The following is a 19,413-nucleotide window of genomic DNA, read 5'->3' on the forward strand; positions in this document are numbered from 1 at the left end:
AATCTTTTCATTTCAGAGATAAGCAATATTGTGTTATATGAACAAGCAGAATACTTTTTAAAATTCCTTTAGATTGTAAGTTCTTAAACTATGGCTGAAATTCTTCCTCCTTATAAAGCAGAGTTGAAGAGTCTGACAATCTAAATAGCTACCTCCAAAATATACACAGGTAATAACTACATCTACTATTTTCCAAATGCCAAATAGGATGCCAGGTACTACACATACTTCAGTTGGTTTAATCTTCACAGAAATCTCAGAAGATATTATTCCCATTTTGAAGTTGAAGAAAATCATATTAGAGAAATTAAGTAAGCCACAAAGCTATTACAAGGCCACAGTATTTGAACTTGAATTTTGGTGGGCTGTATTACAAATCTTATTATATTCAATATGCGATGCTGTCTGTTATTCAAAGAGAGGCTGCTTTGAATACTTAATTTTTTCTAAACTTTGACAAGAATCACCTTGGTGCATGAATGGGTTTCCCTGACCCTCTTCAAATGGCCACTGAGAGTCTAACCATGAGGTATACTCTACTCTACTCTTAAATAGCATCTAAGGATGTTGTGGAACTGCTATAGTACCTTTTTAGGAATTCAATCTCTAATAAATCATTGTCAAACAATGGCGATTCCTCCAGTGAGAGTCGTAAGAGGAATAGGAAAGAGATTTTTTTATTTTTTGGCTCTAGAACAAAGCCTTGTTAGAAATCTTATCACCTTCATTTAATATGTACATGAGATACATGGATAATACAAACATACCTATGGATATACACACATAACCTCACTATATCAATGAAGTTATTCAAATAATTAGAAAATAAAAATTAAAGAAAAATAAGATTATCAACAGTAACCATTATTAAATACCTATCAGGTACTTTTAGTAATAATTTCTAACAGGTGGAATCTGAATGTCAAGAACCATTCTTAAGAGACTGGGAAGAACAGTCTTGATTAGTACTTAAAACGTGTTGTTCCAGTCTCACATGGTCAACACATTTTTGCTCCTGTCCAGAGTTTGAAAAGCGCTACCCTTATTCTGTATCTACAATCCGCTTGTTCTAGGTCAAAAATAACAAAAGAAGGTTTAATTTTGCAATTACGACTAACTCTACCTTACTGCTAATCAGTGTTTCTTTGAAATATGCTTCAGAGGGAATAGAGAACCACAACAGTACTAAGAAAAATGGCTCAGGACACAAATTCTTCCTTCTGTGATTTATCACTAAGTACTTAAAAATAACACACAGATGCTGCTAATATTTTAAAGACTTCTCCCATCTTTATTTTATATTTGGTTAAATTAATCCTTTTCATACCTGGTAAGACAATGCTGTAGCAGGAGTTGGTTTAAAAGTTAAGTGAATTCTGTTTAATAATATATTTTTCAACTTTAATAAGTAATTTATCTAATTCGAATTTCATCATTTTAAAATGAGAGAGCTAGACTTGGTATTGGAGCCCAATCTAGAAAACACTGAAGATTTCGGTGGAAAGAGTTCCAAGGTGACTGCCATTGCCACTCACCTCTCTTTTCAGCTTTCTGGGCCAGTATAGAGAGGAGAAGTGTCCTCAGCAGTATCCTATCCTTTCCTCCTTTTATGTGGAATTTGTAGCAATTTAACCAAAAGACTGAGAATCCCTGGATTGAATGTTTTCTAAAATCTCTTTGTTTTCTGCCTTTTTATAATAATTAATCATCATCTTAACTAAAAAATAATACAGCAATATTACATATAATATATAGCATAATATCCCCTATAGTCCTCTTTTTTAAAAATATTACTCCTAAGGGGTGCCTGGACGGTACAGTCAGTAAGCATTCGGTCGTGATCTTGGGGTCATGGGATCAACAACCTCGTTGGGCTTCGTGCAAGGGTGGGGTCTGCTTGGGATTCTCTCTTCCTCTTCCTCTGCCCCTCTTGCCCCATACTCACTCTCTATAAGTAATTAAATCTTTAAAAATATATACATACTCCCAAAAGAAAGCTTCATAAAGATAACAATCATTGAAGGTGACTGCTATTTCACCCCTCTACAAGTTAAAATTTAATAGAAATAAATGTATGTTAAAAACAGCTTTATTTAGGGGCGCCTGGGTGGCTCAGTCATTGGGCGTCTGCCTTTGGCTCAGGGCGTGATCCCGGCGTTCTGGGATCGAGCCCCACATTGGGCTCCTCTGCTGGGAGCCTGCTTCTTCCTCACCTACTCCCCCTGCTTGTGTTCCCTCTCTCACTGGCTGTCTCTCTGTCAAATAATAAATAAAATCTTTAAAAAAAAAAAAAAAAAGCTTTATTTAGAACAGAAATGTTCATCTAACATCAGAGTGTTTTAAATCCTATAAGATTATTTAGCACTTCTTGGCTTAAAAATGATTAAAATAAGATTTTTTTAAAATCTAGGAATGTATAAGTTTATAGTATTCAATTATATAAAGTCTTTAAGGAAATCTGAAAAAGATTAACTAAACTGAGTTAAAATACTTACTTGTAAATGGGCAATAACTCATGTCTTTTGATGGCACTGTCTGATTTTGTATCACTGTCATACAACCTTTGCACATGTCTTCCAGTTCGAAGTGGAGGGCCTAATTTGTCCATCTTACTATTAAAATATATAAAGGTGTACCCATAAGGAGATTGCTAATGTTTCTTTACATTAAAAAAAATTTTTTTAAACATTATTCTGGTTAGAAATCTACCCCCCCAAGCTCTTAATTATTGGACTGCCAGGGTAAGGATTGTCAAAAAGAATCCTCAGGTAGTTCATACAATGTCCACTATTAGATATGAAAATTCTGACGATGCAGGCCACCCTGCAGTTGTGATGGAACATCCAAACAAAGGCCACATTTATACACAGCAAGGCAATGGAATCAATAAATAAACTTAAGAGGGACAACAACTGTTTAAAATAACATTTGTGAAGCTAGAAGTGAACTAAAAGTTACTATCCTGGTAAATAAGACTGATCTGATGTTTCTTCTCACAGAGTTCACAAATAATCTAATTTTTCTCCTTCCCTGACTTCATAGGACCTTTCTCTTTTTTATTATTTTATGATTTCCCCTGCATTTTTAAATTCCAAATATAAAGTAAGAAGTCAAATAAATGATATTTATTTCTTTAACGCTATCTGACTTTCTAACAAAGAATGACTATTCATGAAATTCATACAGAGAAATATAAAGCATGATGTATGGGAAAAAACAGTGATGGCAATCTGAAAAATCATACAGAAATGTTAAGTGGCCAAGACATCTGAAGTTTTTGGTTTTGTTTTTTAAAAACCAAAAGTATAAAGGAGCTCCATCTGGAGGAAAATAGGAAAAACTGCAGGTTTGTAGAGATGTCATTGTTTTACATCAACCAATAACTGAATCCTATATGCTATTACCAACCAATATTCATGCATTGCAGGGAACAGGGAAAGTTAAATTAGGAAGGTAGGAGAACTATTTTAAATGACTACTGAATAACACATCACTGCTTGTTAACTTAAAAGGACACTCTTTTTAAGGGATGCTTGTTTGCTCCAATGCATTCTTCCACTTACTCATTAACTCTACAAACCCTGAGCACCTACTATGAATCAGGCACTATGCTACATTCTGGGGATATCGTGGTAAATGAAACAGACCTGATGCTTGTTCTTACAGAATTTAGTGTCTAAAAAGAAGCTGTTCATTGCTCTAGATTATAAGTGTCTCTACAGAGGGACACATTTTATTCATTTTTATGTTTTTTCAGTATCCTGTACATAGTATCATTTTATTATAAAAGTTGTTATTAATTCTTTACAGATGATGATGCTTGCATTAGGTGTTTAAATCACATTAAATAAAACATTCTAAGTCTTTAAAAAATGCCTTCATTAGGGATGTGGTATATAGACACACACACACACACACACACACATTTTAAAAAATGCCTTCCTTAAATATACATATTTTACATAATTTCTAAATATTTGAGATGAAAACTTGACAGTTTTTTTCATCTGTAAAAGATTACTAGAAATTTTACCTATTTAGTAAAAGTCAGTAAAAATCAGATTTTTCTTTGAATTGCTTAACAATTATCAAAACACTATTGTTCCAAACAGCAGTTATCTTACAAAAGATATATGTGGCTTTGAAATAAGGAATAAAAATCTTTTTTCTTTCACAGAGGTGACTGAAATTAAGATTTAGAATATTTTAAACTACATTTTTAAAACATTTCTCTAGTACAATAAGAACTACTCAAATCTTACACATGACACAACAAAGTTCAATTTGAGAAAGATGTGTAAAATCCAATAAAAATCTAAAAATAGGGGCACCTATTTTTTAAAAATCTAAAAATAGGGCCTCAGTCGTTAAGTGACTGCCTTTGGCTCAGGTCATGATCCCAGGGTCCTGGGACTGAGCCCCACATTGGGCTCCCAGCTTGATGGGAAGCCTGCTTCTCCCTCTCCCTCTGCCTGTCGCTCCCTCTGCTTGTGCTCTCTCTTGGTCAAATTAAATAAATAAAATCTTTTAAAAAAAATCTAGAAGTAATTATCTAATGCAAGTATTACATATTTTCTACATATGAGAGTTAACCAGAATTTTCAGATTTTAAAAACCTAATTGAATGGAAGGTTCCAAAGATGATTTGTTTTGTTGTCCATACAGCTGTGTTATAAAATTCAACTCAGATGATCTATCTACCTATGTGTATATATATGCGATTTGTATATACATATACACACACACAATTCAAATGTTACTTAGGCTAAATGTCAGTAAATGTAATTCTTAAGTTCAAATCACTTAAACTTATGTTCTTGTATAATTTGCTACTGTTATGCTATGTTGTTATCAAGGTATAACCAAACAAAAACAAACTTTATACGTCTCAATAATGTAATCAAGATTATATATGTCCTATGTAAAAAATTATATATACTGTATATATAACTTTGCATAAATCTAATTACGTAAAATTTTATATATTTGAATATATTTTTATGTATGAAATCTCAATTACATATTTTTTTTTGCCATGCGATAATAATCTATGTTGGGGTTATTACGTAAATTTAAAAATTATTAGTTTATGAACGAAGACTTTCAAACATTTAAATCTTTCCCTAAACTAACCCAGATCATAAGATATGACAAATCATTTCTCATGTACCATCTTCATATTTATTTTAGTGAGTTTTATGAACACTTCCTTGCTCACATCTCCTTTTCTACCAAATCCCTTCATTTCTGTTCCTCAATCTCCAACAGCACTAAAGATGAGTCAAAGCAGCAACAAGATGTAGGGATATTTGGAAAGAAATTAAAATCTTTGCAAAAGTAGTAAACGTGTTTTCAAAAGGAATTCAAAAGCTTCAACCCAACAGATTGATCCTTGTTTGAAGTTTCTTCTCTGCCTTTCTTGGTCTTGCAAATCATCAATAACTGACTTAGGGAAGGAAATAATATGAGTATAAAACCAGGAAGCCTGTGTCTATTTCATGTTTTGCTCAGACCTCAGGGGCACTGGATGTTTCAAGCTATGAAAAAAAAATCACCTTTACTGATGTTAACACTGAATTTATAAATCTGGTGTTACTTGGAGATTATTATTAAATTTGGAGAAAGTGCAACAAAAAATCTACTTCGTTATGTATTTTTAATTAGTCACAGAGTTTCAGGAACATAATTTTAACCTGGCAGTTATGGAACTACCGATATCAATGTTTTTAGAGTGCTTCTATGTTATTTTTCTTTTAAAAGTTTCAATTTGGTAACGTTGATTATATATCCAAGGGCTGAAAAGAAATTAGGCAGGAATAAATAAATCCATTCAGCAGTAGAAGTAGTCTTGCTACTACTGCTAAGGAAAACAAAAGAGGGTTTTTTGAAGTGAACTAAGCACTCCCACATAACATATATCTCGTGCAGACTAAGCAATCTGATACACATAACATGATTTCAATTCCCTATGAAATTTAAGGATATGTCCTTAAATTGGCACCTAGATTTCGTCAGAGTCAACATCAAAGTATATTTTTAATTTCTTGCTGTTCTTTCAATTCAAGCACAGAAATGCGTTGGATTAATAAAAGTTAAAAAATCCTTGGGTTCCACAGACCACTAATCTACAAGTTTCCAGATACTCCACATGACTTAAAAAAAATATATTTCTATCCTTAAATAAAGAATCCATAAAATCCATACCTTCAAATTATAAATGCCTAATATTCCTATGATAATTTACTTATTCTAAAATAGAGAATGGCAAACATTTCCTGTGAAGAGCCAGACAGTAAATATTTCAGGCTTTACGGGGGCTACGCTGGCTATCTCTGTCTCAAATACTCATCTGCACCATTGTAGCATGACAACAGGCATAGACAATACATAAATAATTGGCTGTGACCATGTTCCAATAAAACTAGTTTTGGGGCAGGATTTGGCTCTCAGGCCATAGTTCAAGAAGATCACCTGCTCTAAAATATAAAAATTCTATATATGAGACGATGCCAGTATTTTAAAATTTTGAACAATTTCAGTGATGACTTTTAAAGGTTTTTCACATATTAAGGAGTTATGATAGATATCACTACATTATCTTTTAATCTCAAAACGTATTACATTTGTCAAGCTAATACATTTCTATAGATGATAAACTGTTATTTCGACCAAGATTTTCTAATTTAAAATGACTACTGCAATTGCATATAACTGCCCCAATACAAATAGTGTTATCTAAAAAGGAATAATACTTTAGCAAGCTTTCAAAATATTTATAGCTAAGAATAAATTCACATTTTAAGAAATATTTGGCAATGATATCAACTTACTCGAATAGGTTTTAATTTGAAATAAACTTTGACCTTGGGAAGGTCCTTGTTTATTGTTGATACTGAGAATGAGTTACTCAGGAGCATGTAAGTCACTCAGTCTTGTAAGACTGAAGTGAGCCAAGTAGTTATAATAAAAGAATGACTTCTGAAAGAATACTGGGAAAAAATTTACCAGTTCGTATTTTGTATCTTTGTAGACACCCACAGTTATGATATTCTGAGGCATTCAAAGTTTTGAAATGTATCATACTTCTATTTTTGATCCTAAACTTATCAAATCCTTTACATATGCCAAAACCGATAGCCTCAATCACTGGTATCCATGTAAGAAGCCACACTCTGCAATTCTCGGTTGTTTTAGGCATTTCTAGGTCAATAATAAATGATAAAGAAGTTCATAAAAATCTAAGCAATGTTCCACACAAATTCAACTCATACACATCAAGACTGGCTTATGAGAAAAGCCTGTTTCCACTTATACAAAAATGTACTTAAAAACCAGATATTTGTTTCTTACTTTTGTCAATATAATTAAAGTATGAGAAACCAAATTCAATTTATTAAGAAATGCTGCTTAAATGCATTGTTGCTCTATTTTTGCAGTATCTACTATAGCCTGTCTTCAAAGTAAATGTCTTTCATAATAACTGAACAGAAGTAAACCTTTGATATTTGATATTTTAGCTACTGAAAATTATCAGCTAAAATATTTTAGCTGGTAATTAACCACTAAGAAAACACAAATCTCAAGGCATGACTGTGTAAATTCCCTGACACAATTCAAATGTGGTAATGTTTACTTAAAAGTTTCTTGCTTCACCATACTTCTAAAATTTCCTAGGATTAAAGATAGTCATCTTTTACAATAAGAGAACATTTTTTCCATTGAGGGCATTTTTTGCTTTAAAAAAAATCTGATAAAAATGGTTGAACCATAAGTTATCCAGAAGTTAATTACCAAATAAATGAGAATTTTTTCAAGACAAATTTTTCTGCAGTACGATTCCAACAGATCACTGGTATGCATGATTAAGCTAGTCACAATAAAGATTATATACACAAGGCTTTAAACAATCCTGAGTTATTGAAATGACTATTTCACTAATCTCAGAAGGTGCAGATGTCTTAATTCCACCTTTACTCAATCCTGAAGCGTTATATCAATAGAAATAATGATTGGCATTCAAACGTCAATTATCCCACCAGTACCAGGACCACGGTTCTATAATGTGCCAACAGGCTGACAAATGAGGGATTTAATTTGCTAATTCGTTATTTGTTTCATTTATTCACCAAAAATTTATTGTGTGTCTATATGTCAGGCATTATACTACATTTTATAGTTACATCTGTAGGCAAAGCAGAAACAAAGAGCTATCAAAGCTTACAATCCAGCAAAGGAAAAAAATATATAATCAATAAATAACACGTCAATACACTCAATAATTCTCAAAAACAAAACAATAAAAACTCTGCCACTAAAGAGCCATGAATGGGTTTATTTCATATAGTAATATAGTAATGTTCCAATTAATATGATAATATATTGGCCGCAGGCAAAAACCAAGGCTCTTTACAGTGGCTGGAAACGTAACATGTAGGGACTATATAGAAAATGCACAAATGGATTTACAGAGTTATGTATGACAGTTTAATATGATGTGAGACAACCAGAAATTTTAAATCTTCATGGCATTGTAAGCAGTGCATAATTTATAAAATTACTGTGCTCAAAGTCTTTGCTTGTTAGTAAAAACAAATTTTCTCCTAGGGATTATATAAATGTTGGTCAGATTGTATTAGATCAGGTGACAACATTCACAGAATGCTGTGAGTGAGACAAAGGAGATATGCCAAAAGTCATATGGCTATTCATTGGCAAAGCAGGATCCAGAAGCCTAATTTTCTAATTCAAAGTCAGTGCCACTTTTCATTACACCAGCCAGCTTAATATGCCCTATTAAGAGTACAGGGAAGGGTGTGAGTACAACTTAATATGGCCATCTGATAGCATTTTCAGTATGAGAGGAAGGACAGTAAAAAATATCAGTTTTTAATTCATAATAAACTGTAAATGATACTATAATTAATACAGCATAGAAGGCAATTCTGTGATACGGTAAAAAGGATTTGTAAAAGTTAAAATACATATTGTCATCTACACTTTAATTAAAAATGATGAGTCAACTCAGTAGAGAAGCTCAAAAAATAAAACAAAATCAGTTTCTTACCACTGAAAGATGAGAATATTTTACTTTTCAACCACCTGTTCTACTGATAACCTGTCTCTTTCTTAAGGATAGCCTGTGTCTTCTTTTTAGAAGCATAACAAAAAGAAAAAACATTTAATCAGATATTGTTAGTTGATTTTTTCTTTTTCTACAATGGTAATTACATTAAACTCCTTTTAGATTTTGTACTTTCTGTGTAGTCCAAATTAGGAAACAAAAAACAGTTGCTCTCACTTGATATATAACCCTATGGATATTTCCTACATTAGAAAAAAGTGATAACCCATATCTGAAAATAATGTGTGCTGTATTTCCTCCATCAACTTTATCAGTATCTATAAAGTATACACATAAGCCCTCATTCTAAAGATCACGTGATAACCCTTAATTTTCTGATTTACCAAAATGGAAGAGAAAGGGAGTTCCTACTAAGACACAAGGATTTTTAAAATCTCTCGTGTTACCAACAATTTTTTCCACATTAAAATAATTGTGGAAAGCTTAATTATGCTACTTTCTTAGAAGCCATGTATATAAAACTGCAGAAAGGTAAAAAGTATATTAAAAGTATTAAATGAGTGGAAAATAATCATCCACTATTAATATTTCAGCATTTTTTGTCTACACACATGTTTATATATCTCAGTATATATGGGAGTTTGTATCCTACGTCTTTCTCCTGTTATAGTAGAATCATCCCTTTAAAACGCATAGACATTTTATAGTTGCATAAATTCCTGTATAGATTGTTATAATTTGCTATTCAAACGAAGCTAGAAATTTAGGTGACTTAATTTTTTTTACATTATAATAAAACCATAGGAAAGAAACCAATGTTTAGAGCCAAAGAGACTCTAATTTGTAACCTGCTTCCAACTCTTAATAGCTGTGTGGCTTTGAGCAAATTATTTTGCTTCTCTGATACCCTCATCCTATGGTGGTGGGGTGGTTTTAATAAAAATATATGAAAAATGTTTAGCACAGTGCCTGATACATAATGTTTCATAAATATTGGTTATTACAAAAATCTTCTGTATTTCAAATGATTTCCTTAGACTAGATTTCCAGAAGTAAAATTATTCAAAAAGTATGAATATTTTTTGGGCTCTTGATACACATCACTAGATTTTTTTCCAAAATGGTTATCCTAATTTAGACCCTCAACAGTAGTGTATGTGCCCCTGACCAGTAATATGTTAAAAGACAAATGAACTTTAGAAAGAAAATCAAGGTTAATAAAAAAGCCAATTAAATAATAAAATAAAACTCAGAATCATTTGTGTGTGTGTGTGTGTGTGTGTGTGTGTGTATCACTAATCAATTAAATTCAAATAGACTTACCCTACATGAGGCGCTGCTATCCCTTTATGTGAGGGAGACAAGGTCTGAAGTTTGTTTCCCAAAGAGCTGCTAACTGAAGACACTTTACCTGAAGGCACACCTTACAATAAAAAAGGTTATTAGTTTTAACGACATTCTGAAAAAGAAAAATCACAAAAAACAGAGCATCTGACAAGGAAAACAACGCTTTAATGGCAATAAATCTTTGCAGCAATAAATCAAAACAAGTTACCAAATAGGAAAAGGTTTTTTAAAAATGAAATTTCCAGAGAACAACATATAGCATCCTTCATTTCTAATTTCCAATTTCCTTATTACAATTTACATATAAATAAAAGTGCACTTCAGTCAGTCAGTTTCTCCTTCAAGTCATTAAGCATGTGTCTATTAGGACAATTGTTAAGTTCAGAGCAGTATACATAGAAATGAGGGAAAAATACTGTGGTCAAAGAATCAAGAAAAGAACTTGGTTGACTACTCTGAACAGGTGATATAGCAGTAACAACATCTAGGATTAAAAAAAGGACTATAAAGTATCCTAAGTAGAGAGTTATTGAAAGTTACTTTATTTTTACCCAGAAAGAATTACTTATCCTCCACATCTCTTCCTAATTATAAATCTATTTTAATAATCCAAAACAGAACACTATCTTCATTTCTGTCTCTACAGAAAAAAAAAAAAATCAAGTTATTTATGGAGCTCATTACCTACAACAGTTTTGCTAGCGCCACTTGGTTGTGGTAATCGTGAAGATCCTGATGGTGCAGTTCCAGGAGAATTTGACTTTTTAAGTGCAGGCGGCTTATACTAAAATAATGAAAATAAAATATTTTATCGACATTACTTTTACAGGTTGCAAACTAGTATTTCAAAAGCTCACATACCCTTAAATGAGTACTTTTTTTTTAATTAGCTACTGAATTACCCAAATTAAGGAAGTACAGATTAAAATACATCACCCTAGAGAGAGGTTTTCCAAAATATGTTCCATCTCAAAACTAGTGTGCTAAAAGTTTGGCTCAGATGTTCCATTGCTAAAACCAACTAAGAGCAGCTTTGCCCAGTTCACAAAAAAAAAAAAAAAAGGTCAAATGGAAAAAATTTCTTCAATGTGAAGATTTTAAATGCCAAACAAATATTAATAGAAAAACTTAGAAACATCCAATGATGCTCACTTAGCAGTGCAGCTTTAAAGATCAAAATTTTACCTGTTTCTGGGCATGGTTTTATATTTCATATATATAATCCAGCCATATTTCCTACTGGTAATAATTCATAAGATTACAAATAAGCCTGGATAAGTTTTACAATAGCTGCCTTACTGATTTCCTGAACATGAAAAGAAAGCTAATTCCGACTTCACTATCCTCACCAGATCATGTTAGATGAATAGAACATGGGTTGAGGAAAGAGAGGGTGTTTATTTATTTTTTCTCTACTTTCTAGAAAGATATCATTATCAATTTTATTTTACTGTCTCTTACCTGAGCCAAATTTTGTTACTGAATATTGAAGTATCTTATTGATCACCTGCTCCAATATAACAAAATGAACTTGCCCAACTCCAACTTCACAACAGAAGAGGAAATAAGACTCATGCCACTTTACTTCAACTATAAAGTGATGGCTGTACTTGAGATTTAGCCCAATACATAGACTGCTGAGGACTTTATGTGAAAAACTGGTTTTAAACATAATCTTCAAAAATCATATTTTATAACCAATAATCAGTATAAAATTTAAGATGCACTACTACTAAAAACTGCCAGCTAAACACAAATTTTAAAGTAAAATATTATACCATTCAAAATTTAGTATGTGACCTTTTAAGGAAGATAAATCTTGATAAAAAGGCTTCTCTCTCTCTCTCTCTCTCTCTCTCTCACACACACACACACACACACACTCCATGCACATTTGGCACTATTACGCCAGAAGCGGAAATTTAAGCACTTGGCAACGAGAAAACCTTCAATAACTATCTGTCAAATGAACAAGTGACTAGGACCCTTTGGAGATAAGCCATAGAAAGACACTATTTCTTTGAAAACCAAGAGGTGTTTCTGGTTTAAAAAGGCAACTGGCAACTGATGAATCACTAAACTCTACCACTGAAACTAATAACACACTTTATGTTAATTAATTGATTTTAAATAAAATAAAAATAAACTTTTAAAAAAGGGGGAAAAAGGGCATCTGGGGGCGCCTGGGTGGCCCAGTCAGTTGAGCATGAGACTCTTGGTTTTGGCTCAGGTCATGAACTTGGGGATGTGAGATCTCCAGGGTCAGCCTCCGCGCTCAACAGGGAGTATGCTTGGGGATTCTCTCCCTCTGCCCCTTCCCCACTCGCACATCTGTGCACTCGTTCTCTCTCTCTCTAATGAATAAATAAATCTTTAAAGGGGCATCGGATTGATATCAGTGTCTCCCACTAAAATACCAGTGAAGACATTAGGAAAGATTTTTAAAACTAACAACAATATGGAAAACAAGCCCTAATGAAGACCCCTTAAAATATCACAGGCATGTCTACTAAAAATAGGCTCCATAAAACTGGATTAAGAAATAGGATTGGTGAGCCACTCATACTGTGCTAACTACCAAAAAATAGCAAAATGATTAGCATAAACAAAAGGTGCTGGTAGAGCATATTACATATGCAGAGGTCAAATCTTTAGGCTTTCAGGATGACTCTAGTAATCAACAATTTTATATAAATCAATTTTAGTGATCCAAAAAACAAAATCACTTTATTTTTATACATTTACATTCAATCACTATTTCTTTCATTCATTAAATATGTATTTGTTAGATGTTTATTATTTCATGTGTTTTTATACAGATCACAAATCTAATAAATTTCCTTAGTCAAATATTTATGTTTACAAAGACTCTTTTTGACATTGGAAAGAGCTTAAAGAACAAGGAGGGCATTCATTTCTGATAAAACAGTAAAAAGGCACTATTTGGACTGACCTTTCAACTAAAAAGTAAAAATGTTCTGAAAAGTATAAAAAAATCACTTTATAAGCAATGAGTGTCAGATAAGAAGAAGAAAATAACTGTTAGACCAATACCATTTAAGATTGTAACAACAGACTGGCCATCACATGGATTTGCTGTATAAATCTACATTACTAGGTGGTCAGGCAAACTAAGCCAAAAATTAAAGTGCTTCCAGATTGGTAATATTCTTAGATATCTGGAGAAACAAGAAGGCTCTTCACATGAACAATTCTCATGAATAATTTTTTGAGGGCAACAAATAATCAATAATAATTATGTACATAATGATATCAGAAACCATGATTGAGGGGAAAAAAGCAAGAACATATATACAAAGATCATGTGATACCACAATTATCAGATACAAAATATAAAACAATTATGCTTACTACATTTAAAGAAATAAAAGACAACTCTGAAAATGTTAACAGGGAATTAGAAACTATAAAAATATAGGAAATTAGAAAAATAGCCAACCTCAAGAAATTAAAAAATATAGTAACAGATTACAAACTCAGTGATGGGGGAGTGAAATAGCTGCCTAAGTCTCCTATAGACAATAAAAAAGGATCTTAAAAAAAAGATGATTCTAAGAGACTGGAAACCATCCAAAGCAGTTCTTCTATAACTGTGTATTCTGGGTTTAACTGTAGGAAAGGGAAAGGAGCAAGGAAGGGGAAGGGAGAGGCAGGAAAAGAAGAGGAAAAAGGAAAGAGAAAAACATGACCTATATTTGGCAAAAAATAGTCAACATTATAACCTAGGTGGGCACAGGTATAGATTCAGCAGTTAAGGTCTTCAAAACAGTTACTATAAATATGCGCAAAAAGTCAAGGGATACATACACAAGAATTAAAGGAAAATATGGTTATAGTGAATAAACACATAGAAAATCTCAGCAGAGAAATAAAGGCAAAATATGGGCATTTTTTTTCGGATAACGCAAACCAGAAAATTCCTTGCCAGCAGAACTGCACTCTTAGAAGGCTCTAGAAGCCTCTTCCCATTGAAGGAAAATGACAAAATACGACAACTGAGATTTACAAGAAGAAATGAAGAGATCTGAAAATGATAATATGGGAGTAAGTAATATGCAAGTAAAATACAAAATACGTATGTGAAGAGGCAGCAGAGGCAGAACAAAAAAAACAAGTATATGCAGGTGTGCATAAACATACACGTGCATATCTGTATGTAAATGATTATATGTTTATTTTCTTCCAATTTCTTTAAAAGACAGATGACTTTTAAAGGTGTATGTATAACACTGTATAACAACACACATTAAGAATACTGATGGGTTTATGGAGTTACATATATTTAACAATAACACTAAGATCGGTGAGATATATGTGAAAATATCCACAGATGTGGATAAGTTAAAAATGCATTTTGTTATTCCTAGAGTAACCACTGACAAAAATATGACAACTGAAAACCAATAGAGAAAATAAAATATCTTCTACTAAGACAAAAGAAGCAAGGAAGAAGTATCAGGGGAATAAAAAAAAAAAGGCAAAAATAGAAAACAGCAACATGGCCAACTTAGCCACAAACGCCTCAATAATTATATTGAGTATAAATGCCTAAACACTTCAATCAACAGTTTGAGGTTGTCAGACTGGATTTTAAAAAAAGATGAACCAATTATAGGCTGTCTACAGGAGATGCAAAAACACAAATTTAAGTGAAAGAATTAGAAGGGAATTTAGCATAATTAAGCTGAAATGGTTATTCACCATCAGATGAAACACAGTAGGACAACACAAATTCAGGTTGAAGAACTGAAAGGAAATTAGCATGATCAAGCTGAAATGGCTATCAGATGAAACACACTTCAACACAAAGAATGTTGCCATAGACAAAAAGGCACACTCCATATAATATAAAGGTCAATAAATAGGAAAGATACAACAAATCGTAAATATAAATACAATTAATAAGAGAAATTTAAAATACTTAAACGAAAGCTGGTGAAATTAATGATCCTAAAAAAGTCATAATCATAATTGAAGACTGTAGGAACATTCATCAAAAAAGACCACATGCTAGGCAATAAAACAAATCTTAAAAGATAAAAATCTTACCAAGATTTCTCTACTCAGACCATAAGAGAACTAAGAAAAAAAACCCCAGCAATAAACATCTAGAAGAGCACCAAATATCTGGAAGTAAATGACTTATATTTGAACAAACTATGAGTAAAAGAAGAAATCACACCTATAGGCATTATTTTCCTGAATGCTCTTGATAACTGTTGAAGTAGGTACGTATTACCCCCATTTTATAGATGCAAAGGTGAAGGAGACAAATTTACCCGGATCAGAGGTGTATTTTAGGAACTAAGTCAGTTGGGAGGGAGGGAAGGTATGGATTATGGAGGGTGGGAAAGATCAGGCAGAGTATATCATATTCCAGTTAAAAAATAAAAACAAAACAAACAAAATGAATACAAACACACAAAAAATACAAAAATAAAAACAACCAATAACAGCAATAACAAAAAAATGAAGAAGTCACAAATTAGAAAATATTTTCAGCTGTCTATTTTCAAGTGGAGGAGAAAATTACAAATCCATCATAACATCAAGATATAAAGCCATAGTAAATAAAAGTGCAATCGTGGTCAGGAGACTATATAAGAAGGCAAAAACTGATTTATATGTAAAATCAGAATACTGTTTTATGGGGTGAGGGTCTAAGAGGGAGAGAACATTACAATTCTGGGAGTGAAACAGCATAGGCTTTGTGAGATTGATAATATTCTATTTCTTAACATTCTTGTGGTTATGCACATTTGTATATTTTGTGCGGTTTTTTTCTATGTGTATAATTTATAATAAAATAATTGAGGAAAATAATGAGGAAAAAATCAGAATAAAAGTGTTGTATAAAATAAGAGGGACACCTGGGTGGCTCAGTTAAGCATCTGACTCCTGATTTTAGCTCGGGTCATGATCTCACTACCATGAGAACGAGCCCTCCATCGGGCTCCACACTGGGTGTGTAGCCTGCTTGGGATTCTCTCTCTCCCTCTGCCTCTGCCCCTTCCTTTCTCTCTCTTTCTCTAATAAAAATAAATAAAATTTAAAACTTAAATAAAAGCATAAAATTAAAATTTTAAAATATCAACTATGGTGATGACTTTAAAAATATATTTTTTTTCCAATTTTCCATAAGGAACAGGAATGTCTTTAATAAGAAAAAAATTATTAAAAATTGAACACCATCTTTCCAGACTTAAACTTTATTACTTTAGAATGAGTAGGATAATTATCAATCAGAATACTGAAAATTCCTAAATCATAAAATACATACTGAATTGGTTTAAGCTCATAAGGTAACTTAGCCAAGGTGAGGAAAGAGTACTTCAGAACCTAAGTTACAAATGGACTATTTCAATATAATATGTTCTTTTAAAATAATAAAATGTTTTAATTTAGTATATATTAGATAACATTTTGGGTTTTCTATTTCTTCATGCGTCTACTTTAATGCCACGACAGAATTTGATAAAATTCCTAATGAAGAAGAATGATGGAAATTTAACTAAATGGGGGAACTTCTTGTTTTTACCAATAGGAAATAGATCTTCATTGTATTTTTATCAGAGCAGGGTCAAAAAGTGGGCTGTAATTGGGTTAGATTATAGTTGCTAAATATAACAAGGATGCATTTTAAACATCTTTAGGAAAAAATATTCTATTTCGTTTACTAATATAGACTCAGCAGTTGATACAGTTCCTGGTTCAGAGAGGGTACTCAATAAAATTTTCTTGAATGAATAAAGATGAGAAAATATGGGCTTACATTGAAATGAATATATATGACTGGGCATAGAATCAGAACTGATACAGGTTAAGGTGGAAACTATCAGCTACCTGGATTTTACATTTACAATCATTTGGCACCAAGTTGATGGGACATACACATTCTATTTCTTTTACTCTGCTTATTATTTTATTAGGACAAAAGAAAAAATCATATAAATGATCTTAACCATTTAAATAAGAGATAAATATTCTTGACGTCTGTTTTGGAAATTCTTCAAAATGAATTTTCTTCGTTCTTTCCCCAGAATGATGATGATTTATAATGAAATGCTCTATTTCTAATAATATTAACAAAAATTCAATATGGATCTTCTCAAGAAGGCTCCATCTGTAACGGAGTCTTTTAATCCAAAATTTGATTTATAAATAACAAGTGAAATGGATTTGATTATTTATTGTCTGCTAGATTTACAGTACTAAAAAAACTGTAAATGAGAGTTTTCTGAAAAATGAAGCTTGCTGAAAAGCATGACATTATTAGGGCGCTGGGTGGCAACAGTCGGTTTAAGCATCGACTCTCAGTTTTGGATCAGGTCATGACCTCAGGGTCGTGATCTCAGGGTCCTGAGATGGAGCCCTGTGTCAGGCTCCTCACTCAGTGGGGAATCTTCTTGAGAGCCCCTCTCCCCTCCTTCTTCCCCTCCCACTCGTGTTCTCTCTTCTCTCTCTCTAAAATAAATAAATAAATCTCTCAAAAAAAAAAGGTATGACATTATCAAAGTTTTTGTGTCACGATATGCTTAATGAAAAACGACAGTACTGTAAAAATTTCATATTACAAAATCCGTATACGGTTTATAGCTCTTGAAGTGCTTTCACACATACCATCTCATTTGCTTCTCACAAAAATCATATAGACTACTTAACAGATAAAGAAATAAAGCCTCTCATATATGAAATGTTATTTGCCTAAAAGTTCAGAAATAACAGTTGGACTTGACCCCAGGATTTCATTCCCTTGGATGTATGGTCACACATAGCATGGAAACATTCAGTACTTACATGATTTTCAAATGTGGAAATGGATTTTTACTGCCATTTTCTCACTCTCCCAAACCCCCTGGTTTCCTCTGAATCTGCTTCACCTACTTTTTAAGTAGTTTTCTTACATTGCCCTAATGCCTTTTTCAACGTGCATTATTTTCAAGACTCTACTACCTCAAGTCCATTCAATAATTTGTTCTCAATTAAACATTCAAATTTCTTACTAAATCGCCAAACAATAATATAAAATTTTAAGCCAGTAAGAAAATTGTAGCTAAATGTTCTGTAAAGCATAAGCGAAAAACTGTGAAAGAGTCATTTTCTCAATTATTTGTAGAAATAATTGAACATTTCACCTGTGCCCGAGAAGTCGCCTTTCCTTTGGTATCAGTAGAAAATTTGCCTTTATTACTAATACGTGCTGCCTGTTCTTTACAGAAATTAATATGTCTATCAGCTGCATTTTCATTAAATCTCCTCTGGCAATATGGACACTGAATATAATCTAAAACAGAAAAAAGAAACAGATTAATAACATAATTCTTGAAGTGAAACATAGTTGTAAGTCTTTATGAACAGTAATTCAAGATGTATAACAAAGTAATAACATTTGATAAGCAAAACTTTTCATTTCCTCATAACCACCCAACCTGACTACTAAACTTAGTAAAGACATTTAAGAAAAAAGTTTGCTAGTATATAATAAATTCCAATTTTCTGTCAGCCTAGAATCAAATTTGAGGGGGGGAACCCAAAAGATAAATCCTTAGTACAAAAGAATGAATACATAGAGGAAAAACAGGATTTCTTCTTTGCCTTTATAATATACCATATGTTTTCACCATATCTACATATTTTTATACTGGAGACTAAGTTAAGCCGTAATAACACAGTACATTAAAAACAGATTTTAAAATTTGGGCTAATCTGTTAAAATCTTAGTTTAATCAACTTTATACAGTTGTATTTTCTCTTAGATGAAAGAAGAGATAAAAAATATACCTCATTAACTAAGATATTTACTATCTGGCCCTTTATAGAAATAGTTTGTCTCTACTACAATAAAATGTTAAAAATGATCATATCTAGGTTTTCTAAAGGACTGTTTTTTCTTTAATTTATTACCGAAGTATAGCTGACATACAATGTTACATTAGTTTCAGGTATACATGGCGATTCGCCAA

At 32.2% G+C, this 19,413-nt stretch overlaps 1 protein-coding gene across 2 annotated transcripts in view; it reads right to left on the reverse strand.

Annotated features, from left to right (window-relative positions):
- ZC2HC1A (zinc finger C2HC-type containing 1A) overlaps positions 1-19,413 on the reverse strand; it is a 62,551-nt gene that overhangs the window by 25,018 nt on the left and 18,120 nt on the right. The window contains exons 5-8 of one of the 2 annotated variants that reach the window (XM_045806080.2): positions 18,586-18,734; positions 11,114-11,213; positions 10,406-10,505; positions 2,496-2,612 (exon numbers count right to left, since the gene is read on the reverse strand). In XM_045806080.2, the coding sequence (XP_045662036.2) occupies positions 2,496-2,612; positions 10,406-10,505; positions 11,114-11,213; positions 18,586-18,734 (466 nt within the window). The remainder of the gene's footprint in view (positions 1-2,495; positions 2,613-10,405; positions 10,506-11,113; positions 11,214-18,585; positions 18,735-19,413) is intronic. The other variant, XM_045806079.2, reaches the window with a different exon arrangement.

Source organism: Ursus americanus, chromosome 9 (genome assembly GCF_024610735.1).
Source record: "Ursus americanus isolate L20-20 chromosome 9, mUrsAme1.1.p, whole genome shotgun sequence".
Taxonomy (NCBI): Eukaryota; Metazoa; Chordata; class Mammalia; order Carnivora; family Ursidae; genus Ursus; species Ursus americanus.